This window comes from Eumetopias jubatus, unplaced genomic scaffold, assembly GCF_037043125.1.
Source record: "Eumetopias jubatus isolate StellerSeaLion01/CBP00866 unplaced genomic scaffold, mEumJub1_p1.0 scaffold_1, whole genome shotgun sequence".
Classification (NCBI taxonomy): Eukaryota; Metazoa; Chordata; class Mammalia; order Carnivora; family Otariidae; genus Eumetopias; species Eumetopias jubatus.
In genome coordinates, this window is record NW_028274807.1 from 208,851,420 (window position 1) to 208,877,743 (window position 26,324).

A 26,324-nucleotide genomic window follows, 5' to 3' on the forward strand; every position below is an offset into this window, starting at 1 on the left:
GAAAAGTTTGTTAGAACTAGCCAGCTAATCATTCCTAATGCTTCGTGTATAATAAGCAGAAATGCACCAGCTTTTATGATGATTTGCCAGTATAACAGGAGGATATCTTGTTTGCATTTCAACGCACCCAGTGTCAGACTCTCGTTACTAGCTGGCACATTAGTAGTTTTTTTTTTTTTTAAGATTTTATTTATTTATTTGACAGAGAGAGACACAGCAAGAGCAGGAAGACAAGCAGGGGGAGTGGGAGAGGGAGAAGCAGGCTTCCCGCCGAGCAGGGAGCCCGATGCGGGACTCGATCTCAGGACCCTGGGATCATGACCTTAGCCGAAGGCAGACGCCCAACTGACTGAGCCACCCAGGCGCCCCAGTAGATAGTTTTAAACTTCTTTTTTTCTCCCTTTTAGCAAAACTCCGTGGAGATCTCTTCCTCTTGCCACTTAGGTTGGGAGCAAGGTTGCCGTATTTTAAAATGCTACAGTGTGCGGATTTTCACCCCACTAGCATTACGTTTCTTTTTTTTTTTTAAGATTTTATTTATTTGACAGAGAGAGACACAGCGAGAGAGGGAACACAAGCAGGGGGAGCAGGAGAGGGAGAAGCAGGCTTCCCGCGGAGCAGGGAGCCCGATGCGGGGCTCAATCCCAGGACCCTGGGATCATGACCGGAGCCGAAGGCAGACGCTTAACGACTGAGCCACCCAGGCACCCCTAGCATTACATTTCTTAAGAGCTACTTGGCTTTCACCATTGGCTTAGTATTCTATATCATGCAGCCTTCTGATTTCATCTTTCTAGAAATATGGACACCTACATGGCTTCCCACTTCAATGAGTATCCTTACCTCGTGCAAAACCTTCAATGAATATAAAAATGCGGAACAGAATTACCAAGTCACAGCTCTCTCAGTTTAACAGAGACCCCATAACTGGCTTAAATAAGAGAGAATGTCTGTCTGCGGGCCGACAGTTGGGAACCCCAAGTCCTTCTGTCAGTTGCTGCGTGATCTCTAGGGTAATATCTCCGAGGACATTTGGCTCAGTCTAGAGACCTCTTTGGCTGTCATACTTGGGAAGGGAGGGTGCTACTGGCGTCTAGTGGTGGCCAGGACGCTGCTCAATACCCTATGATGCACAATATCCTATGATGCAAGGACAGTCCCCTACCACAAAGAACAATTTGGCCCTAGAAAAGTCCCCACTCCTTTTTTCCAGGACTGACTTGTTGAAGAGACACCCCAGCTTCTGGATTTGTCTGTTGCTTCCAAATGTTGTCTTTTTTTTTTTTTTAGATTTTATTTATTTTAGGGGGCAGGGAGGGGCAGAGGGAGGGGGAGGAAGAATCTCAAGCAGACTCCCTGCTGAGCTCAGAGCTGGACACGGGGCTCGATCCCATGACCCTGAGATCACGACCTGAGCTGAAACCAAGAGTCAGACACCCAACAGACTGTGCCACCCAGGCGCCCCCGATACTGTTGTTTAACTTGTCTCTCGACGCTTTCCATTTTCTGCAAACTGGATGTTAGGTTGAGAGACTTAATCAGAGTCAGGTTTAACATTTTGGCAAGATGTGTCGTAGGAGAAGCTGTGAACTTACTTTTGAGGCTGCAGGTCCCTTCACTGCGATGTTGAGCTTCATTGCAGCTAACACCGGTGACAATCTGGCTCCCGTGACGAAGTCCACACTCCCCTACAGCCAGCGAGCCATCCAGCACCTTGTGCGTATATTGTTCCCCATCATCCTTTCACCTGTAACACCCAATAGGCTTTATAATGCCTATTGATGATCACTGTCCAAATCGTTTCCTCGGCTTTTGCAAAATGGTGATTTTTTAAATTCTCCCTTTCCTTCTAAAGTTTTTTAAAATATTTAATTTATTTGAGAGAGAGAGAGAGAGAGCATGAGGGGGGGAGGGTCAGAGGGAGAAGCAGACTCCCCGCTGAGCAGGGAGCCCGACGCGGGACTCGATCCCGGGGCTCCAGGATCATGACCGAACCGAAGGCAGTTGCTTAGCCAACTGAGCCACCCAGGCACCCCCCTTTCCTTCTAAATTTTTAAGCTAATACTGGGGAGGCAAGACCATCCTTAATTCCTTACTTTTAATTACCAATGTTTCAGAAAGGAGTTGGTCAAGAGCTGCTTCCAATGGTATAATGTGTGCATGTGTTTTAAACTTTCAAATTGGAGCATAATATACATAAAGTGCACAGATTTTTTTTTTTTAGATTTTATTTTTCTTTACTTGAGAGAGAGAGAGAGAGTGTGAGCAAAAGGAGAGGGACAGGGCGCCTGGGTGGCTCAGTTGGTTAAGCGACTGCCTTCGGCTCAGGTCATGATCCTGGAGCCCCGGGATCGAGTCCCGCGTCGGGCTCCCTGCTCAGCGGGGAGTCTGCTTCTCCCTCTGACCCTCTTCTCTCTCATGCTCTCTATTTCTCATTCTCTCACCCTCAAATAAATAAATAAAATCTTAAAAAAAAAAGAGAGGGACAGGCAGACTCCACACTGAGTGCAGAGTCCTACGAAGAGCCTGATCTCATGACCCTGAGATCATGACCTGAGCTGAAATCTAGAGTCGGAGGCTTAATCCACTGAGCCACCCAGGCGCCCCAAGTGCACAGATTTTGAATGGAGAGCTCAAGGAGTCTTTATATCTATATACTCACGCAATGCGGCGCTTGGGTGGCTCAGTCGTTAAGCTGCTGCCTTCGGCTCAGGTCATGATTCTGGGTCCTGGGATTGAGCCCCGCATCAAGCTCTCTGCTGGGCAGGAAGCCTGCTTCACCCTCTCCCACTCCCCCTGCTTGTGTTCCCTTTCTTGCTCTCTCTCTGTCAAATAAATAAAAATCTTTATATACCCATGCAAGCACTATCAGATAAAAAATTTAGAACATTTCCAGCCCACACTGCCTTCCCTGCCACAAAGGCTTATAATGAATATTTGTGATTGAAGAAATGGTTTCAGGCTTGGCTGTGCCCATCCTAAGGCTTAGGGATGTCAGGAAGGTGGGGAAATGGGTTGGAGGTGGAAATAGGGCTTCTAGTCCCAACTCCCCACAGGGCTGGCCCTGGGACCTCCACCTGTCTCACAGCAGCTGCAGGGCTGAGTGACTTTGCTCTGCCAGCTGCAATTTATTTTGGACACCTTATGCCTGGAAGTCTCATGAATTCTTGGGGGGACTTGTCAGGGCTGGGGTGGAGCGGGCAGTTCCAGGCAGATTGGGACTGCTACTGCTTCTCCTCTTCCATTGAGGGTCACATCCAGGGGCATGAAAGCACACTGGAAAGTCCCAGAAAAGGAGACAGGCTGTCTGGGCTCTGTTGCCTCCAGTTGTGTGATCCCGAGGAAGCACCTTTCACCTCTGAGATTCTGTTTGCTCACCTGGCTAGTGGTGGTGGTGGGGGGGTGTGTTCCACTTTGCTGAGTTGTTGGGAGGATTTCTTTCTTTCCTTTTTTTTTTTTTTTTAAGATTTTATTTATTTATTTGACAGACAGAAACAGTGAGAGAGGGAACACAAGCAGGGGGAATGGAAGAGGGAGAAGCAGAGCCTGATGCGGGGCTCGATCCCAGGACCCTGAGCCACCCAGGCACCCCTGTTGGGAGGATTTCTGAGGAGTCAACTGGCTACCTGTAGTTCTCTGACCTCACCTCCTTGACACTTTCCTCTTTGCTCATTCTGCCCCAGCCAGATGTTTGTTCCTTCCCCGCCTGGACTTTGCCTCTGCAATTCCCACCACCTGGGTTTTATGGGGCTTGCTTCTTCCTCACCCACCACTCAGGCTCAGTTTGCATGATCAGGGGACACAGGCGACAGCACCCTCTTATGTTGCTCTTACAGCCCTCATAAACCTATCTCATGTATTAATTTCACTAATAATTGTGTCTCCCCTAGTAGAATGCAAGGTCTAAGGATTTGTCGGCTTCTTTACTTTTACAGTCCGGGCCTTGCCCACAAGAAGTGTGAAATTGGTTGAACCAGGAAACAGAAGCTCAGAGATAGAGCCTCTTTGTCTCATTGTCACATAGCAGAAGTGGAATTTAGAACCATGGGCTCTGACCTGGTGGAGCCTAGGGCGCAAAATTTGAAGAATGGGGTGCCAAAAACTCACTTATCAAGATATTTTGAAAAATCAAAATTAAAGCAAAAAATTCAATGATTAAAATATGTTTTTAAATAAGTAAAAGACAAGATCCGATCCTGCACTTGCATGACTCACCTCACCTTAATCCCAGTCCTTGGCGGATCTTATCTTTATTTAAAATTTCGGTATTTTGCTCTTCACGGATTTTCTTCCCATTAATTTTGATACTTAAAAAATATCGGAAAAAAATACTGGATTAGAATGTCATTTATCTTAATGATTGAGTTTTTGCGCCTGAGGCGCGCTCACCCTAATCTTAACCCGCTTCTGTCTCTTCTCCCCTGCGGAAACTGAAGCGAGGAGGACGGTGTTGGGGAGCGGAACGGCGCGGGGGGCGGTGTGGGGCCCTGCAGGGCAGCCCGAGCTCCCCTGGGAAGGGCTGGGTACCGGCCTTTGCCTATCGCCGCCGGTAGAAGCCTCTAATTAAATCCTCCGCCTGCGGGAGACCTTTCCCAGAGCCCTCCGCACCGCCTGCGGGGCCGAGATAGCCGCGGCTGTCCCGGCCCCAGTGACCTTATCCGGCTCGAGAGGGCGGGGAGGCGGGAGCAGGCGCGGAGGCCCGGTCTAGGCAGAGGTGGCCGCGCGCTCGGGGGATGGGACCTGGGATCTAACCCCACATTGGCTCCCCACGACCATCCCACCACCAGAGGGCAACGAGGGTAGGGGAAGAGCGCCCAGTGACGTCACCGAACCTCTAACCCAGGCCCGCCGCCGACGTCACAGAAGAGCAGGTCACGTCACCGCATTCCTCCCGTGACGTAAGCGCGCGAAGCTAGGAACTGAACCACCGGGGAAGGGAGAAGTCTGAAGGAAGAGCGCTTCCCTTTCTCGCCTTTTATAGTTGGTAAGGCGTTTAAGGTACGCAGAGCGGACTACCATTCCCAGTTGGCCTTGCGTGTCGCGCATGCGCACGGTTCCCAGCTAGAGAGCGCGGCAAACCTTTGGAATAGATCGACGTCCCTTTAGCTGAACCGTAAGGCAGGTTTTACAGCCGCAAACCAATCCCAACCTCACAGACCCCACCCCTTTATTCTTAGGCCACCGCTTCCTTGCGGGAGTGACGGGTTCTCCTGCCTTTGAGGGTTCAGTTTCCTTTGATGGACATGCACACCGATGAATCAGAGCGCCGAGAAGTCGAGAGGGTGTTGAAAAGCGTGACTTGGGGCCAATAGCTTAGGAGCAGGACCTACCGCCGTCCAATCACTTCTCTTGGCGCCGCCAATCACCCAGGACTCCGCCCCCGCTCGTGACGTATGTAGGGTGGGTAGCAACAGTTGCCCCGGTGAGGGAAACGGAGGCGCCATAGCCACGGTAGTCGTGGCGACCAAGCAACCCGGCAACGCGAGTCAACAACAACAACCGCCCGGCCGACCCCCACCCCCACCCCCACCCTGCCCGGCCCGGGGACCCCGGCACGTTCCGTCCCCCTCCCAACGTCGCCTCCGAGACCTCTGGAAAGCCCTTCTGCGGACAGAAGTAGGAAGAAGCCGAGGTAACCGGGGCGGCCCCGGGGTGGCGGGCCGGGCCAGGGAGGGCGGCGGGGCCGGGGCGGCGGCTGTCGCTGTAATCATAGTCCGGGGGGAAGGGGCGGGCGGTCAAAATGGCGGCGGCGACTGTCGGGGCCGTGGGGGAGGGGGCCGGGGCCCGGCTGGGGCGACACCACCCGCCCCTGGGGTCCGGGGCCCAGCCCCCGCGAGGGGCGGGCGCTAGCGGGCCGGCGGCGAGTGGAGGTCGGCCGGACGGGGCGGGGGGCTTTTATATGTTGGGAGGTACGGAGAGGCGGGCCTGGGGAGGCTGGGCCAATAGGAGCGAGGGAGGGGCGAGGCGGGGCCGAGGTGAGTGGGCGGGGCCAGGTCCTAAGGTGTGGGCGGGGCCGGCGGGGGGCGGGGGGTGCCGGGGAGGAACCGGGTGGGGCAGCTGCCGCCTGGGCGTTACGGCATCCCAAAGGGATGGGAGGCCCCCTGTGCTGCGTCGCTTTCGAATACCCCGCTCCCAGTCATTCCCAGTACACACTGTCTGCCACATATCAGGCCTCAGTTTTCCATCCTGTAAAGTGGGGGAGAATCCCTGCTGTCGTTCCTTTTCTGCATTTCAGGGACTCCTGACTCCTTTCAGGAATTTCTCTAGGGCTCATCTTCGAGCTTTCTCTAGGGCTCATCTTTGAACTACCCCATGTGCTGTTTTTGAATGCTGTTTGATAAAACAGTTAACTAATCTTGATTTCAACACTGCTGTTTGCTGCTAAATCTACCTTATTTTCTCTGAGAGAAGGCAAGGGAAGACAAAGTTTCATGGAGAAGCTGTGGGCTAGGAATATGGCTTTAGCCGAGAGGATTTGGTGTGCAGAAATCAGAGCCCATGGCAGGGAGGAGTGATCTCGGGTGACTGAGACAGAACAGAAACTTGATTGCTTCTCTGTGGGCTGCTCTCTTAGATCTGGTGTTGTCCCTGGGCAGAGGACTTGTTTCTGAAGCTGGGATGATTTCTAACCATTCTACTCATCACAGTCTCCCTTTCTGGGAATGGGAAGCAAATGGCGCCCGAGGAAGTTTCTTAGATTTCTTAAGCTGCTTCTCTTGGCCAGAGACATGTTTTTGTGTCAATCAAGTTGGTGTCAACTGGGTCACATGTCACTGAGGAGTTACCAGCCTCCAGAGCCACATGGGCAGGAGCGGGCCATCAAGATCAGAAGGAAAGGGAAGTGCTCCATGTTTGTTACAGGAAAATCTGAGCGTCTGCTTTGCGGGGCAACAAGATCTGCCAACTTGGGAAAGAATTTATTTTTTTCAAGCAGCCAGCTGGGCCAAGTCCACTTTGTTTATTCTCTGTCTTGCTTTGGAGCTTGGCATCAGCAGAGCAGAGTGGTGGTGTGCAAATTGCAGCCGTTTTCTTTTAAAATCAATAAACTTCAAGAACGATTGTTTCAGGCTCCCCTAAAGCTTTCTCTCAAGGATTTGAGATAAAGTTGGGGGGGTGGGTCTCACTTCTCCAGGGACTTTTTCTAGACCCAGTCCTCTTTGAGAGGTGGCAGGACCGCTTTGAAAGTTAGGGAGGGCGGAGATTAGTTTTCAGTACAACTCTGGAAATACCAAGTCTGCCTGAATGGTCATTACCACCTGTTGGAAAGGCAAACTTTGAGCAGAAGGTGATGTTACTGATCATCTAGTCTTGTTAACTGCCTCTCCCCCGCCATAACTTTTATATTTGAAGGGCCCAAGCCCAGAGGGCTATTTTGACGAGGGTTTGGTTTGCTTTTGGAAACAATCACCTGTTTTCTAGCTGTGTGCTTGTGGATGTGTTACTTTACTCCTCTGGACCTCAGTTTCCCTTAAGCTAGGGGCAGTGATCATTGGTAATAATTTTAAGCTCATATTGCTGTGTTATGGATCCTGTAAAAGAATACATGTTGAGCATCAGATACCTAGTAATTGCTCAAACTCTGTTAGCTGCCACTGTTATTCTCATGATTGGCCCTTCCTGCTCAGCCCTCTGAATTACACCGTTTGCATTTATTTTTATCATTTTGAATTGGGCGAGAGCCTAGTGGCTTTAAAGGTTGACTCACTTGCTGGGCTCTGTGGGCTGATGACAGAGATGACAGAGATCCCAGGAAGCTGGATACCAGGACTCCAGTTTCTAGTGAGAAAGTGCCATTCCCCTTGCTCCTGAATAGCCTTTCTGCCGCTTTAGGAGAGTAGCCAAAAAGAAAAATTCTCCTGGGCCTGGGCCCAGACTCAGCCCCAAGGCTTCCAGGAGGCAGCTGGGTGAGCCAGGGGTGTGGGTGTCGTGGGAATGGTGTCTCTGGAGCTGAAGTCCTTGCCTTTCCCTCCCCATACACATCTCAATAGCTCGGGGATGGGCCAGGCGGACTCCCCCAGGGACGAAGCCTGCAGATAGCAACTGCACAGTGCCTAGTACTCTTCTTGGGCTGCGGAGCCCATTCTGGACCAGGGGGCATCGCCCACCCCTGCTGCCATAAGCCTGCTGCTGGCAGAGGCAGGAGGCAGGAACTTGTTCACAATTGGTAGACTCAAACTGGCCTTTGACACTCACTAGTAGTGTGCTCCTGGCGTGTGGACACGTATTTGACAGTAAAAGTTGAGCCCGTACTATGTGCCCGTCTAGGGAGCTGGAGGTAAGGTGGTGGGCAAGGCAGGCCGTACCGTGTGCCCATTTTCAGAGCTGGAGATGCAGAGGTGGGCAAGGCAGGCCGGGTCTCTGCTCTTGGGGAGCTTACATTTCTGGTCATGGTGGGAAAGGGAACTATGAATAAGAAAATAAACAGACAAGGAAATACAGGGCCGGGAAGAAAACAAAACAGGAGTATGTGCTTCAGAGTGCTTGGGGTTGGGGGAGGAGAGCACACTTGAGACCCAAGAAGGTGACATATAAGCTGAGATCTGAATGATAAGAAGCAGCCAGCAGTGGAGAATGGGGCTAGAGGTGAGGAGAACATGTCATTCAGGTGGAAGAGTCTGGTGCAAAGGTCCTGAGGCAGGAGGAGGCCTAGAGCATTCTAGGAGCAAGAGCCAGTTTGACTAGAACATTCAAAGTGAGATAGGAAAGACCTCAAGTCCCCATAATGCTTGGGAAGGGCTCTGGATTTTATTTCGTCTCTGTGATAAGAGCCATGGAGTCCTCTGAGTAGAGGGGTGACAAGATAGGATTTGTGCTTTCAAAGGATCTTACTTTTTTTTTTAAGATTTTATTTATTTATTTGAGAGAGAGAGAGCAGGAGCACAAGCAGGGGGGGAGGGATAGAGGGAGAAGCAGACTCCCTGCTAGGCAGGGAGCCCAGCATGGGGCTCGATCCCAGGACCCTGGGTTCATGACCTGAACCAAAAGCAGATGCTCAACCGACTGAGCCACCTAGGCGCCCTCAAAGGATCTTAAGAACTATCGAGGCAAGAGTGGAGCTAGGAGCCAGTAATGAGGGTGTTGCAGGGGTCCAGGCAAGAGATGAAGAGATCTCAGAGTAGAAGGGTGTTGATAAAGGTGGAGAGAAGTGTAATACCTCCTTAGGATCTATTTTGAAGGAATCATTGAGAAGTCTTAAAAACTAACTGGATATAGAAGATGAAGGAAACCCATATCCGTATATGAATTTTCCCTATTCCCAGCAAGTTCCTCATCAAAGCCATTCTACAGATGAGGAAAGGGAGTTTTCTCTCCATTTTCTTAGGAGGGCCTTCCCAAGACATAAACCATTTGCTTAGAGAATCTGGAATCCAAACCAGAAGTGAGCAAACTATGGCTACCACCTGGTTTTGCATGGCCTGTGAATTTGCATGATTTTTTATGCTTTTAAATGATTGGGGAAGAAATTACAAGAAGAAAATTTTGTGGCCCGAATAAAATGTCAGGACATGTGATACTATATGAAATTCAAATCTCGGTATCTACAAATAAAGTTTTTATTAGCACATAGCCACGCTCGGTTGTTTAAATATTATCTATGGCTGCTGTCACACTGCAGTGGCAGAACTGAGTAGTTGCAACAGAGGCTGTCTGCCCTCAAAGCCAAAAATGTTGGCCGTGGCCCTTTACAGAAGTTTGTCGGCCCCTGACCTAAAGTAATTGATTCAAACATTCTCCAAAAACAGCTGTTGGCTTTGAAGTTAGGTGCAGCCACTGGTTTGCTTTTCTTGGCAGTTTCATTGCCAAGGAATAGATTTGCTGAGCAATTCCCTTGTTTCGTGTGCCCTGTTCTGTAAAGGAAGGGATCTCATGCTGTTTATATTTGTGACTTATTTCTCTCTAGAGAGCACCCTGCAGAGCTCTGCTTGCTCTAGTCATCCACAAATGGAAAGAAAAGGGCTCCCTGGTCGACGAATAATTGTGGGACACTTGGTATCCTGTATTGCCCTTCCTAGAGATTGACAATGACAGTGCTGAGAAGGCCTCCAATAGAGAAGTGGGTTTAACTGTTTCATTAATCTAACCTTCACCTTTTCAAGTTTGGCCTTTCAGCCTTTGCTGTCACCTCCTTCCCCTGCCGCTGAGTGGAAGGAATGGGGCCCGTGGGCTTTGCACCTCAAGGAGAAAGCACCCTGCAAGTGTGGAGCTTTTAAAGCCCTTTCCTGGGGCGCCTGTATAGCTCAGTTGTTAAGCGCCTGCCTTTGGCTCAGGTCATGATCCCAGGGTCCTGGGATCGAGCCCCACGTCGGGCTCTCTGCTCAGCAGGAAGCCTGCTTCTCCCTCTCCCCCTGCCTGTGTTCCCTCTCTCACTGTGTCTGTCTCTGTCAAATAAATAAATAAAATCTTAAAAAAAAAAAAAAAAAAAAAGCCCTTTCCTTGTGGGAGGTACCATAGGAGCAAGCTCTGCTAGGGCCCAGAAAGCCCAGGCCAGGGTTTCTCAGAGAGTTCTCCCAGGGCCAATGGGCTCAGAATCATCCTGAAGGAAGTTAGCACAAACGGCAGACTCTGGGGCCATCCCAGACTCCCTGGGCAGTGGTGCCCAGGAACCTGCATTTAACTAGCTCCGCAGATGATGCTGATGAACACCAGAGTTGGATTCCCCCTGGGCACCTCCTTCTAAGAGCCTGAGGAATGTGTGTGTCTCTCCTCCCCCCACCCTTCTCCATCTCCACCTGGCACGGGTATTTGTTCAGTGACAAGATAATAGAGGCTTCCACATCTCCGTGCTTACTGGGTGCTGGGCTTGTCTTGTCGGATCCTTATGACAGCCCTATGAATTGGTGTCCTCATCATCCCCAGTACAGATGGGGAAACTGAGGCCCAGAGGAAGGTCAGTAACGTGTCTGTGAATGAAGAGACAGGTCAGGGTTCATGTTGAGGTGGGCCTGACACCAGGCAGATGGACACCAGTCAGCTGCGGTGACCCCAGCTCCTACGCTGGGCCAGAGTGTGGACCCAGTGGTGTGAGGAGCCCCTGGAAGACAGCCCCTCTGATGCTGGCAGGAGGGAGTTTGGGAGGGCAGGGGCTGGGGGAAAGCGACTTTTTCTTGTGTGTGGCAGGTGTTTAATCTCTGTGGGTAGGGCTCAGGTCTCCTGGTCTGAAAAACAGGGAAGATGCTATCTACTGAGTATGAGAAATAAACGAGCCCCGTGCCTGGCTCCCTGAGTAGGGCTGGGGGCTAAGAGCATACATCCGGAGGTCAGAGAGACCTGGGTTCAGATCTTCTTCTTACCAGTTGCTGGGCACCCTTCACGTGGTTTTGCTCATCTGTGAGATGGCCGTGGTGGCTCCTCCCTCATGGGGCTGCTAGGCAGAAGTGAGCACAGCAGAGGCTCCTGGGGCTTCTGGTCAACCAGCAGCAGTTGCTTCTCCCACCCCCCTTCCCCTTGCAAATCCCACTCTTGGTCACCAGTGGCTGGAGGGCCGCCTGCTGGTGCACGATGGCACACAGGTGCTCCAGGATTAGTGCAGAAGAGCCTCTGGTTCAGTGGCCTGGAGTGCCCACGCGTGTCACAGGCGACCGACCGCAGGCAGGCCTGTCCAACTCAAATACTTCCCTGGGCCAGGCAGGGGCCCCCAAGGTATGGGGGCTGGAGCTCCGCCTCTTCACCACTCTAGTGTTTCTTCCCTCGTCCTCAGATGCTCAGGAGTTGGGGATGGCACCCATTAGTGTGGGCAGCGGGGAAACCATTTGCTCATCTTCTGATGAGGCGGGGCTGGGTGAGAGGGAGGGTGGCGCTTAGCACGGGGAGGGGGGCGGTGAGCTAGAAGGGACAGAGCTCAGCAAGAGGGATGGTACTAGCCCAGTACCTGGGAGAGGGAACATGACCCTTGAGCAGTTGGAAAAGCTGCCCCTGCCTGGTTGGGCCGGCCCCATTCTGAGGTCAGCAGTGACTGCTGAGCCTGCCCTGTGGCCAGGGCCTGCTCTCAGCCCAGGGCCCCTGGACTCAGAAGGGCACTCTTCCTGTGATGAGCTCCCATCTGGTGTTGTAACCCATTATGGTCCGTTCAGGCCTGAAAACCCCTGAGGCCACAAGCTGCTCTAAGGGCTTTTTGGACTCAAACACCTTTCCCTTTCTGGCACCCCACTGGGAATGATCCTCAGCCAAGACTCCCAGCCCAGATAGCAGGCGTAAGGAACTGGGACAGGCTGGCCTGGAGACAGCTTTCCCCAGACTTTACCTTCCAGCAGTTAGCCAACTACTCAAGTGCTCAGAATGCCCAGGATTCAGCCTCAGCCTGCTGTGTGGCCTGGGCCAAGCTCCTCAACCTCTCTGAGCCTCAGCTCCTCATCTGGCAGAGCAAACTCAAACCCAGACACGGTTGTTGCAAAGTTTAAAATGAAATAATGTAGAGAAAGCACTCAGCACAGTGCCCAGCTTTCAGGAACCCTCAGAGAAATGCACCATTTGACCCCCCCTCCCCGACCCCCGCCTTTGACGCAGGGGTCCCCCAGGCACCAGGGGCTGGGAAGGGAGAAGGCAGAAGTCCTGAGCAGGGGTGAATGGGAGTGGCGTAGACCAGCCTCAGTTCATAACCAGTTCCCCTGCAGTGATGGGTTGGTTGTATCTGGCCACCAGCCTCCGGATTTAATTAAGTTAGTGAGGAACCTAAACGTGTCTCTAGGGAGCCAGGAACTGTCCCTGGTTTCCTCTGCTTGTAGATTAATTCTTGTTTTTCCTTCTTCTTTTTTTTTTTTTTTTTTCTGTTTCCCTCCTCCTCTTCTTCTTCCCAAGGAAGGAAAAAAAAAAAAGCCTTATTTATTATCATTTTCCCCACTGTTGGCATGGCAACACCAGCGTACGTTACTGAGCTACAGGCAGCCCCGCAACCATCCCAGCCACCACAGGCCCCGTCCCAGCCACCGCCGCCGCCCCCCGCGGCGCCCCAGCCCCCACAGCCGCCCGCCACCGCTGCTACCCCCCAGCCCCAATATGTCACTGAGTTGCAGAGCCCGCAGCCCCAGGCACAGCCCCCAGGCGGCCAGAAGCAGTACGTGACGGAGCTCCCGGCCACCCCCACGCCCTCGCAGCCGGCCGGCGCTCCCACGCCGTCCCCGGCGTCCCAGCAGTACATCGTGGTCACTGTCTCCGGTAAGTGGACATGCACCCGCAGCTAGGGTGCCCCGTGAACAACTCGGAGAGGAGTTTGGGGAGCCCGGCATCCTGGATGGGGGGGGGGCACAGTGACGTGATGCTGTGCCTGTCCCTGTCACCAGCACGGCAGCTTTCAAACTTGCTGGGGTTCCCCGGTGGGACTTGGGGGGGTGTTTCTGGGGAAGGAGTTGTCAGGCCAGGCGATGAGGCTTCTGTCCCCCTAAACTCCTTCCCACCAGGGCACCTCATAGGGCTGTTTCTGTCTCTGTCCCCAAGTCAACTGCCATTTGAGGAAAGGACTGGGTGGTGGACTTAAGGTTTGCAAACATCTCTTGGAGATGGAGGGTGAGCACCCCGCCGCTGCACTCCTGGCCTGGCCTCGTTTCTCACCAGTTCAGCCTGTTTCCTCATCCACAGAGGGCTGGTAACAGCTTTGTGAGCTCGGGGGATACATGCGAGGTGTTCACGGAGGCATTTCAGGGAGGTCAGCTGGGAGGCCTCCCCGGAGGTGCGACCTTTTCGGTTCTGGCAGGACCCAGGGGCTGAGGGAGGCCGTTGGTTGGGCAATTTCATGATCATGTGGCCAAGGACCCCTGTTTCTCACTGTGGTCTACCCTTATGGCCGTGGAGAAAGTGACCAAGGGGCTCAGGTCGTGGCACCCGTGCTTCTTGCCTAGACCATCTTCCCCCATGCCCCAGTTCCCTCCGGGATGGAGACGGGCTGAGCAGAGGGTCAGGACAGGTCATCATTCCCCTGGGAAGGTGGAGCTCAGACCAGGACTGGGCATCATTCGTGGTTTCCAGTGTGCTCAGTGGAGGAGGGAGGATGTGGTGAGTCCCTCCCTCCCCCCGCCCGATCTTTCCAGAGTGGAAAAGAAGGAAGGGATGGGAATCATAAAGGCATCTTGGGAGGCTGTGGAAGAGGCAGGTCAAGACTGGGTTTAGGAAGATGGGACAATATAGAGTGACACGTGGTAACTGACATGGCCCCATGGGACCAGAACAGGTGTAGCCGGGGCCCTGAGCAGCATCCTTTAGGCTCCTGGCAGTGTGGGGGTCCCCAGAGAGGGCTCAGGGTGGTGACGCTTTACCACAGGGACTGGTCTGGAGGGATGTCACGTGAGAGCCACACTGAGAACACCAGCCATGGACGTAGCCAGGGTCCGCAGGCCACAAATCTCCGGCGGGTTCCCAGCACTGCCCAGTTATCCTGCTGGGTTTTCTCACCAGCGTGCCCCCCCGCAACAAGAGCCCCCCCCACCTCCATCATCTTGTCTCATTCTTCCCTCCTTACCCCTGACCCCGCTGCCTACCTCACTGGGGACAGGTGCCTCCACATATCAAGAAGGACCCCATCTCCCCCGAGCCAGTCTCCCAGCTCCCAGGGTTGTCTGCAGCCACCGGCGCTGCGAATCCCAGGCCATCCCCTCCAGGGCCTCATCGCTTGGTCCCTCTCTTACAAATCTTTCCCACCAGCCTGCAGAGATGAAACGGTTCCCGATTTAATCAAAAACCCCAGTTCCTGTACCCCTTCAGCTGCTGCCCACGTCTTCACTTCCTTTTAAGTCAGAATTCCTTGAAGGATTCACCCTCCCTTCCTTAACTGGTGCTCTCTCCTCTGTTGCCTCTGCCTTCCCCTCACCCAGCGCCCCAGTCGGAGTCACCCACAGCCCCCATCTTGTCCGTCTGCTGGTCACTCTTGGTACTCCTCTTCCTCCGGCCCTGGGAAGCACCTGACACACTGGTCCCCTTCCTCCCAGAACCGCCCCCTGCCCCGGTCTCTACCCACTTCCCTGCCTCCCTTCTCCGCCCCCTTTGCTGCTTCCTCCTCATCTCCCTTCATGGTGGCCTAGTCCACTATCTCAGCTTTCCCTGCCCCCTTGGTGCTAACAACATGCCCGCATTGTGGTCTTTGCCCTGAACCCCAGCCACCTGTGACCCATCCGCTCAGGATTGAATGGTCCTCTCAAGCCAGCATGGCCACGTGGAACCCTGGATTTTTCCCCTCATCCGGGCCACCCTCTTTTGAGACTTCTTCATCCTAATAAATACCACCCCAGTCCTGGGTCAGCATGGATTCCTGTCCTCCCCCTTCTTGAGCAAGACCTCTTGGCTCCATCTCCCAAGTGCTGCCAGAACGCACCGCCTCTCCCACCTCCACGGCCCCTACCCTGGTCCAGCCTCTGCCCTCGCTGGTCACAGTCCACCCCCGCAGCGACCAAGAGGGAGCCCATCACAACCCAGTTCGACCCAGAAGATTCTGAGGCAGGTGGCCCTGGGGACACTCTCTGAGAAGCCCTGACCTTGGCTTTCTCATCTGAGGAGAGCTGGCCCCCTGTGGCCCCTCCCACAAGGGAAGGGCTTTAAAAACTCCACACTTCCTGTATCCCCCCTGCTGACAATTTCCTGGCCTCCCAACTCTGGTCTGGAAGGCCTGCCAGCCTCCTGGCCCCACCTGCCCCCCCCCCGCCCCCTCCCACACCTGCTCCAGCCCTACTGGCCTTCCCGCAGCTCCAAAAACCCACAAGGCTCAGTCTGGCCTGCAGGTCTTTGCACTTGCAGTGCCCTCTGCCTGGAGCACTGCTGTCCCAGACCTCCTGGTGGCTTGTCCCTTGTGGTCCGGTGTCGGTTCAGTGCTACCTCCCTGATGCCCACACCTCCCCACCTCCGCTGCTCACTCCTGTGTCCTCACTTTGCTTTGTTTTTCTTCTTAACACTCATTATCACCTGAAGTGATGACGAGGGCAGTGATGTCCATCCCCTTGTCCCTGAGGGCAGGGCTCTGTCCACTGAGTCTCTGTGGCATGAGCACCCATGCGAAGGCTGGCTTGACCCATCGCAGCCCTCCCAGTCTGTCGGCCCCGGGCAGCTAGGAGCGGGTGGGGGGCCTCGCCTGCACCGCTAGAGGACTTTGGCCAGCCTACAGGGCATCCGATTGGCCCTCGACCTCCTGGGTGCTGGCTTTGGCTGCTTTGGGGGGTCCGGGGTCCTCAGGGCAAGGGTCTGGAAAAGGCCCATGGCTCCAGGCCCCAGAGCACCCCAACTCCTGGCACATTCCTCGCTCCCCCTCAGCCTCTCCAGCTCTTCCTGGTGCATGCCCAGGCAGTCCCCGGCTTAGAGGCCAAGGCCTTTGCCCCCCCGCCCCCCCGCCCCGATCCCCCATTGCACTGGGGGGCCGCTCTGTGGGGGTGGGCTGCAGTGAATGGCCTGCTGGTGTGACTCCTCGGATTCCTTCTTTGGTCTCGTGGCACCTTGAGGGTCTTCCACAGGGGTCCTGGCGACTTTCTTTTCCCTGCTGCTCCCTGTTCTTATGGCAGTGAGGCTGTCCGCCGGAGGGTGACTGGGTGAGGCTTACTCGATCTGTTCTGAGGAAGAGGAGGTTGGCTGCACCTTGTCACTCCACTTGCTGCCCCGTTGACCCCTCCCCCCACCCCCTTGCTGTGATTTCCCAGCACTTCTCCATGACCCTCTCCTGGGTTAGTGTCCCTTTTCATCTAAGGGTGGCCTTTGGGCCACTTGAGCCCGTCCCAGGCGTGGCGGGGGTAAGGGGAGATACCTGACACCAGTAAAGGCTGCGGCAAGGCGCCTGGGGCTCCTCCAGAGCCAGAGCAATCCGAGCTGACCAGGGAGCCAGGGAGACGCAGGGAGGAGCCGGGGGTGGGGGGTGGGGGGTGGACCCAACTTGGAGCCCAGGCTAGAAGCCAGCTGAGAACGACACCACAGGCAGCTCGTCCAGCCCGGTCCTCGTGGGCTCTGCCCTGAGGTGTCTGTGGAGGTGATGGGAAGGCAGCTCAAGTTTCCCTGCTCAGGAACAGCCCTCTAGATCCGGAAGTCCCTGTCCTCACAGGCTGCCAGCCTCTCACCCGAAACTCGAGGTGGAAGGAGGGCACTGTGGGTCCTGGCAGCCGCCCCCAGGAAGGTGAAACCAAGCCTGCCCGCAGCCGACAGGGCTGGGCTGAAGGAGCGTCTGCGGCCAGCCTTCCTTCCCTACTTCTCTCACACTTGGAGTCTTTGCGAGTCCCGCAAGACTTGTGTCCATGAGATAGACGGGGGGCTGTTTGTCAGCATCTCCAAGCACAGATGGGGAGACCAAGGTCAGAAGAGACAAGGGACCCGGGACCCACAGGCCCCCCTCAGGAGCCCCAGCCTGAAGTCACCTCCAGGGACAAAGGATCAGGAGGGAGGGAGCCAGACTGCCCCGCCTGTCGTCCGTGAGGAGTAGGGTCCCAGCTCGTAATCAAGCCTCTCGGGCTTCTCTCAGTCTCCCCCCTCACAGCTCACGGCATTGGAGATGTGAGTGGGTCTCAGTGGGGAAGTGCAGGGCCCAGGGAGGAAGAGATGCTCATCAGATTGAGGGACAGGAAATCAGCTGCCACTTCCTGACTACAGACTTGAGACTGTGGGGCCCTCCCTGGTCTCATGCACATGCCCAGCATGGAGAAGGCAGACAGACAGATGCAGAGGCTTGCAGACTTCATACCCCAACCCCCAACACGCACACACACACACACACACACACACACAGAGCAAGGGCAAGACACGGGCAGACAGGGACACACACAGGAAGCCTCTCATCCAGACAGTAGACTCTGGAATCTCACCTGCTTATCCTCATGGTACAGCCCGGCATGCCTGGCAGATGTGGGGATCCCGGCCTTGAGGGCCATCCCAGACTGTTTCCTGGGGCTTCCCCATCCCAGGCAGATCCCTGATCTCAGCAGGTCCCTAGGCCTCCCAAATGCTAAGTGTCCCGCTGACAGAAGGATCAGCCTTGGTGTTTTTATCCGAGCCTCTGGGCCTAGGAGGTAGCTGGGGCCAGCCCCCCACTCACTGCCCACCCTGAACTAGGCCAAACCTGTCCGAGGCCGCCTCAGTTGGGTGCCATTCCTTGGGCTGGGCCTGGCTCCCCGTGTCCCACGGACACCCAGGTGTGCTGGGGCCCCTCACGTGACTTGGGGCTTTCTCAGGTTTCTCCCCAGGGGCCCATCTCAGTGAGGGCTACCTCCCTCACTGCTCACAGAAGCCTAAGTGGGTGCAAGGGAAGATTCTAGCCAAATGTAGGAAATGGTGTCTCTTGGAATTGGCTGCAGAGGCAGCTGGCCAAGTAGGCCTGAGGTTGTTCCAATGCCTGTCCCACATGTGGCCAATGGGAGGCTTCCCCCAGCACCACCTCCCACATCTGGCCACCACTCCCCCTACACCCAATACATAACACATTCATGAGCTCTGCCCCGGACTTGGTCCCTGAGATTCTTGCATCTACCTGGGGCTGCCCTTCTGCCCTGGCCAGGCCCCTCTCCCTGTGTCCCCCCTGAGTAGCTGAGGCCCAGCTCCTCACTTTGGAGGCTGAGGATGCTCTGGTCCTTACGGTGTTCCCACAGACCCCTACCTTACTGTTCACCGCTGCCCTTGGGGTGTCAGCCCAAGCATGACCTGAAGCTCTAGATTCCATGCACAATGTGAGGTTTATGTGGGCACAGATAATGGGCCAGCATCCTGGCTTGTCAGTTCCCAGCTGGGCAGGTCACTTCCTCTCTCCCCGTCTCTTGCCTTATCCGATAACGGGGGTAATAAAAGTTCCTTCTGTCTCCAGCTACGCAGGAAGACCCTAGCACAGCACCTGGGGCACTGGAAGCACTCTAGTCACTTCTATTACTCCTTGCCCGCCACCCTCCTGTCCTGCCAGGGGACCCCCCAGGAGGTGGCAGTGGGGCCTTGGCTCCTGGTAGCACATTGGAGGAAGGGCAGACACATATGCTCCCCACAGCCCCAGCCTGGCCTCTGGAACTGCTGGGAGCAAGCCAGGCCACACGGAAGGGGCAGGATGAATGGTGTCCTGGCTGGGGTGGGGGGGCCTCCCATCCAGCATCTCTCAGGGACACTTGCCCTCTGTGCCTCTCCCCTTCTCAGCTCCCTTGTTAATCACTCAGTGAGATGTGCATGAAACTTGACCTGTGCCCGCCCGATAGCATCTCCGGGTACCAGCCTCCCTCCTGACTTCATAGCAAGGCCCCAGCCCAGAGAAGGCCCTGCTTGGGCTGTGCCTGCTCAGAGGAGAGTGTTTATTCCAAGAGGGCAGCCGGGGAGCTCTGCATCCACCGGGGGGATTAGCTCCCCAAGGTTGCGGGTATAAAGCCGCCCGCGCACCCTGCTGTTCCCAAAGAGGTGGGCAAGGAGTGAGGAGTGTGGGGCAGGTTCCCCTAGATAGACGGGGGCAGGAGCGGGGTAGGGGCACCATGTTCCACGATTGCCTCTTCTCGGCTGCCTGTCAGCGTGAGTACCTGCCTGCCCCCCTCCCAGCCCCCTCCTCCCTCGTCCCATTGAGGACAGGGAAGCTGGGACAGTGGAGAGGGAGGGGGTGCTTGGCCACAGGCTGGCAAGGCCTTCTAGGGTCACTCTTCTGACCATCTTCTATTCCTGGGAAGCCAGGAGTCATCTTGAGGAAGGTGGCCCCAGCACCTTGGTCCTTCTACGGCTGCTGAGACCCCAGGGTAGGAGGCCAGTTCCACAAATCCTGTCTGTTGGGAAAAGGGATCCAGCCCTCCGGGCCTCTGCTGCATCTGCTCCTCAGTCACCCCTTCTGGTCTGGCTTTGGGACGTGGAGAGGTGGGGTGGGGTGGGGCTGCTTCTGCATGTCAAGGATCGTAGGGCCTTGGGTGCCTGGGTGGCTCAGCCGGTTGGGCGACTGCCTTCGGCTCAGGTCATGATCCTGGAGTCCTGGGATCGAGTCCCGCATCGGGCTCCCTGCTCGGTGGGGAGTCTGCTTCTCCCTCTGACCCTCTTACCTCTCGTGCTATCTCTCATTCTCTCTCTCTCAAATAAATAAATAAAATCTTTAAAAAAAAAAAAAAGATCGTAGGGCCTTATAGCTCACCCCAGTGGGCAGTATCAGGGCTGGCCAGGAGGCAGGCAGGATTGTTGGAGAGGCCCGGCCCTGTCAGGGATCCGCTTCAGGCTCCATCGTCCATTCTCAGTGGGCTCAGGCTCAGGCTCAGGCTCAGGGTGGGGGTGGGGAACAGCAGGCGGAGCTGACCCAGTGACCCCTCCTCCAGAAGGCGCTATGCGGGCCAGCGAGACTGTATCGGAGGCCAGCCCGGGCTCCACAGCCAGCCAGACCGGAGTCCCCACTCAGGTGGTTCAGCAGGTGCAGGGCACCCAGCAGGTAGGACACACTCCTCCCCCGGGGGCGGGTTGGGAGGGTACTTGAGAGGGGCAGCAGTGACTATGGCCACAGGAACTTGGCCTCCCGTCCTGCCCCACTGCCAGAGCTGTCTACTCCCATGTTCTTACCAAGCTGTTCACTTCAGCCACCCCTCCACCCACCTGGGCCAGGCCTCCCCGGGGAAGCTGGCGTGGCTCAGGTCCTTACTCCTTGCCCCTACAGCGTCTGCTGGTCCAGACGAGCGTGCAGGCCAAGCCGGGCCACGTGTCACCCCTCCAGCTCACCAACATCCCAGTGCCCCAGCAGGTAAGGCTGCCACACCCGGCCCAGCCCTCACAGCCTCCCCCAGGGTGCACAACCAACTCCCTGTGGCCTGCTCAGATCTGCCCTCACCAGCATCAAGGACATAGGCTCCGTCTGGGGTCCTCCCCACCTGCTGCCTCCAGCGAGTGAGACCATGGCAGTCAGGGCCCATAGGGGAAGGACCACCTGCCTGAGTTCTCTTAATAGACACAACTGAGGAGTTGCAGTAAGGAAGGTGACTTTCAGGTCCAGCCCCATTGTCTCAAAGCCGAGAACCCAATGCCAGTTAGGAGCCAGGAGCCCGTAGCCAGCACAGGGACTGTGAGTGTGTGGCGGTGGTCTGTTCCCCAGAAGGCTGTGGGCAGGGTGGTGGGGCTCAGCAACAGAACGGGGCAAAGTCCTGTCAGGCTCCAAGGGTGGGCGCATAATTCCGTGTGGCCTGTGGAGCCAGGCTCCCTGGACACAGACCCTCGCTCTGCCACTTGCTGGTTCCAGGACCTCGGGCGAGGACTTTGGCCATCCTGAGCCTCTCTGTCACCCTCTGTGAAGTGGGGGGTGTCGGGGCTGTACTGGGACTGTTGGGGCAGTTCCGGGAGCTAACAGGTGTGTCCACTAGGACATCGCCTGGTATGGTGCCAGGTGCTCGGGAAAGCCGGGTGGGCTGTTGTGAGTCAACTGTGGTCCTTTTCCCTCCTGGCTCTAGGCTCTCCCCACGCAGCGTCTGGTGGTGCAGAGCACAGCCCCAGGCAGCAAGGGTGGCCAGGTTTCCCTGACGGTGCATGGCACCCCGCAGGTGCACTCGCCCCCTGAGGTAGGTCATGGCCCCATCAGCTGCCCTCCCTGTACCTCTCTCCCCGGGTTGGCCATGTACCCCCAGAGTATACTTGGAGGGGTCCCTGCCCCCCAAACCCACTTGCTCCTCCAGAGTCCATGTTGAGCCCAGGTTGGGTGGCTTGGCTGCCTGATTCATGGCCCCGCTGGCTCCAGGAGGAGGAGGTAGCTTCCCCCCAGGTTGAGATGGGCCTCACAGCTCCACTTCAGGACTCTGTATCCCAGGAAGGAAAGGAGGCCCCCCAGCCCCGCTCAGGGCTGGTAGAGGCTCTTCCTCAGACTACAAGGGGGGGTTCTGGGCCCCCCCCCGACACCAACGAGGGTGTTGGAGGCAAGCGGGCCATGGGTGGCTGGGAGCGTGGGTGGCAGCATCAGGAGCTTTCGGTCAGACCCCCAGCTCAGCCATTTTTCCTGGGGGTCTCTGGTCAGGCCCCTGGAGCCTTCTGAGCCCAGTGTTTTCTATGTGTAAAACAGCTAATGGTACGAAGTGCCACAGCATGGCCCAGAGCCAACAGGGACCTGTAGCCAGTCTGGGGTCAGTGCCTGGCGCTACCACTCAGCTGTGTGGCCTTGGGACGTCCTTTCCCATCTGTGCTTTAGCAACCTCATCTGTTAAGTCGCGATTCCCTCACCTACCCCTCCTCATCTCAGGGCTGCAGGCTCTCTGATTGTGGAGGCAACGGGTGACCTCTGAGCTGAGGCCATCGTCGCTGGGGAGGATGGGTCCCCCTACCAGTACCTCTGGGCCGGATCCCCAGCTTTGCCTGGGTGCGATCGGGGCAGGGACTAGGCATTTGGATTCATGGGATTTGGCCAGTTACCAGCCTAGGAGGTTAAGACCTCTGCGGCCTGCCACCCTCCCCAAACAGCTCTTGGGAGAGCCCTCGTGAAAAGGGTTTTGTCAGGGCCCGGGTGCCCAGACGACGCCCCCGTGTCTCCTTCCCTTGCAGCGGTCGCCGGTGCAGGCCAACAGCTCCTCCAGCAAGACGGCTGGGGCCCCCACGGGCACAGTGCCTCAGCAGCTGCAGGTCCATGGCGTTCAGCAGAGTGTCCCCGTCACCCAAGAGGTGCCAGGCCGAGGCGGGCAGTGGCTGGGGCAAGGGGTCCTGGCCAGGCAGCCTCTCCAGCGTCCTTGACTGTCTATGGGAGCCAAGCAGATGGGGGTACAGCCTCAGCAGGCCCCCGGGGCCTTTGGCAAGCGCCTCTACCTCACTCCAGACTCAGCATCCTTGTCTAAATAATGGACATAGGCTTCTGCCCTGGGAGCCTGGGGGCAGGGTGGTTGGGGCTACTGCGGGATGAAATCTGGTCCTCACAGGTGGCACCTAACACCGGGCGCTGGACAGGCGCTGAAAACTCTGAGAAACAACCTGGCCTCTTTCGGCCCAATTGCCTGGAGGAAGCCCCACAGCCAAGTCCTGGCTTACCCCTAAGGAGCTCAGGGGGAGGCCCAAGCTCCAAATCCATGGCCAGCCTTTGGGAGGGGCAGAGGCTCTTCCTCAGACTACAGGGTGGATTCTGGGGACCCGCAGAGGCTATTGCTCTGAGCTGCCAGTCATGGCAGCTGGAGCAGGTTAAGTGGCAAGGGGTGTCTGCCATCTGGTTGTTATCACTCAAGTTGCGGGGTTCCAAACTCCTTGGAAAACCAGATGAAAGCCATAGACTCTTCCCCTAAAGGAAAGCAGAAATGTCACTCTGAAGGAGTCACAGATGTTCCTGCTGCGTACCACAGACCCTCTGACCGTCCAGGCCTGGGTTTGAGTTCTAATCCACCAGCCCCCCACCCCACCCCAGCCTCTGTCCTTCACTGTGTGCCCTGAGGGTGATATCAGGATCTCTGCAACACCATGGATGTGGGGGTGTGGGATAACCCATGTAGAGAGTACGGGGGGGACAGCAAGAACTCCCTCACTCAGACCCAAGTTCAGCTTCAGTTCTGACACTTCCTGTTGGCCTCACTTTGATGAGCCTCTGTTCACATGAGTAACTGGGTGCCCAGAGTCAACATAGCGATGAATCCCCTAAAAGGCAGTCGGTGAAGGGCGGGCAGGGAAAAGCTGCAGGATGGTGGCCTCTTTCTCACCAGCCTGCCCTGACGCTTACATGGGTTCGTGTGGGCATGGGGTGGGGACTCGGGGATGGGTGGGCCACCAGGGGCACCACGGTCACCACAGTCTGACCTGCCTTTTCCCTCCCCAGAGGTCCGTGGTCCAAGCCACTCCACAGGCACCCAAAGCCGGCCCCGTGCAGCAGCTCACAGTGCAGGGGCTCCCGCCAGTTCACGTGGCTCAAGAGGTGCGTGTCTCCTCCACCTGCCTCTGGGCAAACTGGGACTGGGCCCGGGCTGGGCTGGGGAGGGGTGCAGGCCCTTCAGGCCGCGGGGAGGGAATGGAGCTGGGGATCCTCAAGGGCCCCAGCCCCGCTCCAGGCTCCACCTGGGGCTGTGGGCTGCAGACTCGGTCTTGGAGCCTTCCCATTTTCCCCACCCCCGGGCACCTGGCAGTTCAAGGGCCCAGGTTTTGCTAAGAGAGGGATCTGGATTCTCCCCTCCCAGAGACACCGGGTGGGAGACCTGTCGGGTTGCTGGTGAGCTCAGCGACCCGGTGGGCTGGGCGGCGGAGGCCTGGCGCCCCGCCCGCGGCCGCCCCCGGTGACCCCCCAGTGTCTCTGTTTGTCCTCCAGAGCTCAGGCAGTCAGTTTCCCGCTAGGAAGGCAGAGCAGCAGGAGCCCCGGCCCACGCCGCCGCCGGAGCCGCCGCCCCGGCCACGCACGCCCGGGCCCCGGCCGAGCGCGCTGGCCCCGGAGCCGCCGCCGCTCCCGCCCGCGTGCAGCGGCGAGGTCCCGCAGCTAGGCAGCCCAGAGCCGCCGTCGCCCCATTACGAGCCGGGCGCCGAGCAGTGGGTGGAGCTGGTGGGCGTGCTGCCCCCGCACCTGCTCCTGCCGCAGCAGAAAGTGGTCTTCGAGCCACTGCCCGGGCTCCCGGCCCGAGCCAGCCCCGACCAGAGGGTCAGGATCCAGAGAGTCCCCCAGGTGCTAGTGTTCGGCACGGCCGCCACGGCCCTCAAAGTAGGTGGCGGACGTACGGGCGGGGGGCATCGGGCGGGCGGGGGCGGGATCCGCCGGCCCCGGCCCGCGCCCGGCCCCGGGCTGCCCGTCAGGCCCTGCAAGCCCTGAAGCCCCCTCAACCCCACCTCGGCCGGCCCAGTCTGGGGACCCGCCTCTGACCCCACCCCGACCCCCAAGGCGGGTTCCAGATCCCAGGCTCCGCTCCCACGGACGGGTGGGGGGATGGGGTGGGAAATTCAGGTCCCGCCCCTGAGGCCCTGTCAGTCATTCCAGGTTCCGTCCCCCAAACCGGGGCCCCACCCCTGACCTCTGACTCCGCCCCTAACATCCTGTACTTAGTTTCCAGGCCCCGCCCCTGCAGACAGGGATCCTTCCCTTGATGCAGGCTCCACCCCTGAGGCCCTGTTTGTACGTAGTTTCAGGCTCCGGCTTTAACTTTAGCTTTAGCGACAGCCTTGTCCCAGTGCTTGGCTCTACTCCTGGGGTCCAACATTCACACCCACAGTAGGACTCTGGGTCCCTCAGCCCTCCTCACCTCAGGCCCCACTCTTGCTGTCCCCAGCCTAAGCACAGAGTCCCGGCTTCTCCTGACACAGCTTCACCTCATCCCCAGCCCTGGCCGAGACTGCAGTCCCTGGGTCTCTGACCCCTGGCCCTGTCCAGGATGTGTCCAGAAAGCCCAGAAATGCAACCTTCCAGCCGGGGAGCCAGGTGTCCTTGCGAGCTTGGACAGCCACCAGCCCTTTAGAGACAGAGGCAGAGGAGTGGGCCCACCCCTGACCTTCTGTGTGCCCTTCCTCCCACACCAGGTGCAGCAGCTTCAGCAGGTGCCTGTCCCACACGTGTACTCCAGCCAAGTGCAGTATGTGGAGGGTGGTGACGCCAGCTACACGGCCAGTGCCATGTGAGTGGGCAGAGGGCTGGGGGAGGGGACAGGAGGTGAGACCTAGGTCTGCCCAGGACCCTGCTAGGACTTGAGGCCTGAGTCCGAGCCCCAAGCAGACCAGCCAGACTTCAGGGCCTCGGGTGACAGGTGGTGGGTGCTTCCCAAGGATAGCCAGCAGCCATCTGGCAGGGGCAAAGCAGAGGGGACCCTCACAGCTTGGGAAAGGCATCCCAGTATCAATTAGGGCTTTGGAGTCAGATGGGCCTGGTTTTTAGAAAAGGAAAAAGAAAATTTAATTTTTACAAGACAGAATTTTTTAAGTAAGAGGGAATGTTACCAGTGAAAAGGAAGTCTTCACTGCTGACCCCAACTCTGCTCCAAAGGGGGTGCTGTGACCTGTTTCTCTGTTTCCTCCCAGAGATACTCTGAGAATAGAAACTACCCCCTTTTTTGTGCAGAAACAGGCCGAGTGTTCTGTCCCTTATTTCTTCCCCCAGCTGTGTATCTTGACGCTCTTGCGAGTTTCTCTGAGCGGTCCCCCAGTTACCCTGTTTAACAGCTGCGTGGTGCCCCACTGTGCAGATGGAGCATGAATGACGTAGCCAGTGCCCACCCGGCTGACACTGGGGTGACCCCTGCTCCCTGCCGCTGCACACACACACACTGCGGCATGACCGTGTGCCACACCGGGCAGATGCCATGCCCCAGGCCTGCCCTCAAGCCAGCTCTGGCTCCCTCTTGTCCAGGACCCTCCGCACACCATCTTCCGCCTCCCATTGTCTGTAGTAATAATTCCAGGATTAAGTGATTGTTGTTTTAATTTTTGGAAGTTTTCATTGGTTTTCTTTACATTTGTCTGTTGTTGGTTTTTTTTTCTTACATCCCCACCCCTGTCCCATGCGGGCATGATGCTGGGGATTT

At 56.7% G+C, this 26,324-nt stretch overlaps 1 protein-coding gene across 4 annotated transcripts in view; it reads left to right on the forward strand.

The window, feature by feature from the left end:
* The first annotated feature begins 5,413 nt into the window (after positions 1 to 5,413).
* RFX1 (regulatory factor X1) overlaps positions 5,414 to 26,324 on the forward strand; it is a 29,876-nt gene continuing 8,965 nt past the window's right edge. Inside the window, exons 1-9 of one of the 4 annotated variants that reach the window (XM_088016925.1) lie at positions 5,414 to 5,632; positions 12,796 to 13,152; positions 20,208 to 20,317; positions 20,540 to 20,623; positions 21,324 to 21,431; positions 22,402 to 22,518; positions 23,651 to 23,746; positions 24,134 to 24,517; positions 25,327 to 25,421. In XM_088016925.1, coding sequence (XP_087873051.1) covers positions 12,846 to 13,152; positions 20,208 to 20,317; positions 20,540 to 20,623; positions 21,324 to 21,431; positions 22,402 to 22,518; positions 23,651 to 23,746; positions 24,134 to 24,517; positions 25,327 to 25,421 — 1,301 coding nt within the window. In that variant the 5' untranslated portion in view covers positions 5,414 to 5,632; positions 12,796 to 12,845. The remainder of the gene's footprint in view (positions 5,633 to 12,795; positions 13,153 to 20,207; positions 20,318 to 20,539; positions 20,624 to 21,323; positions 21,432 to 22,401; positions 22,519 to 23,650; positions 23,747 to 24,133; positions 24,518 to 25,326; positions 25,422 to 26,324) is intronic. The other 3 variants (XM_028088690.2, XM_028088691.2, XM_028088692.2) reach the window with 3 other exon arrangements.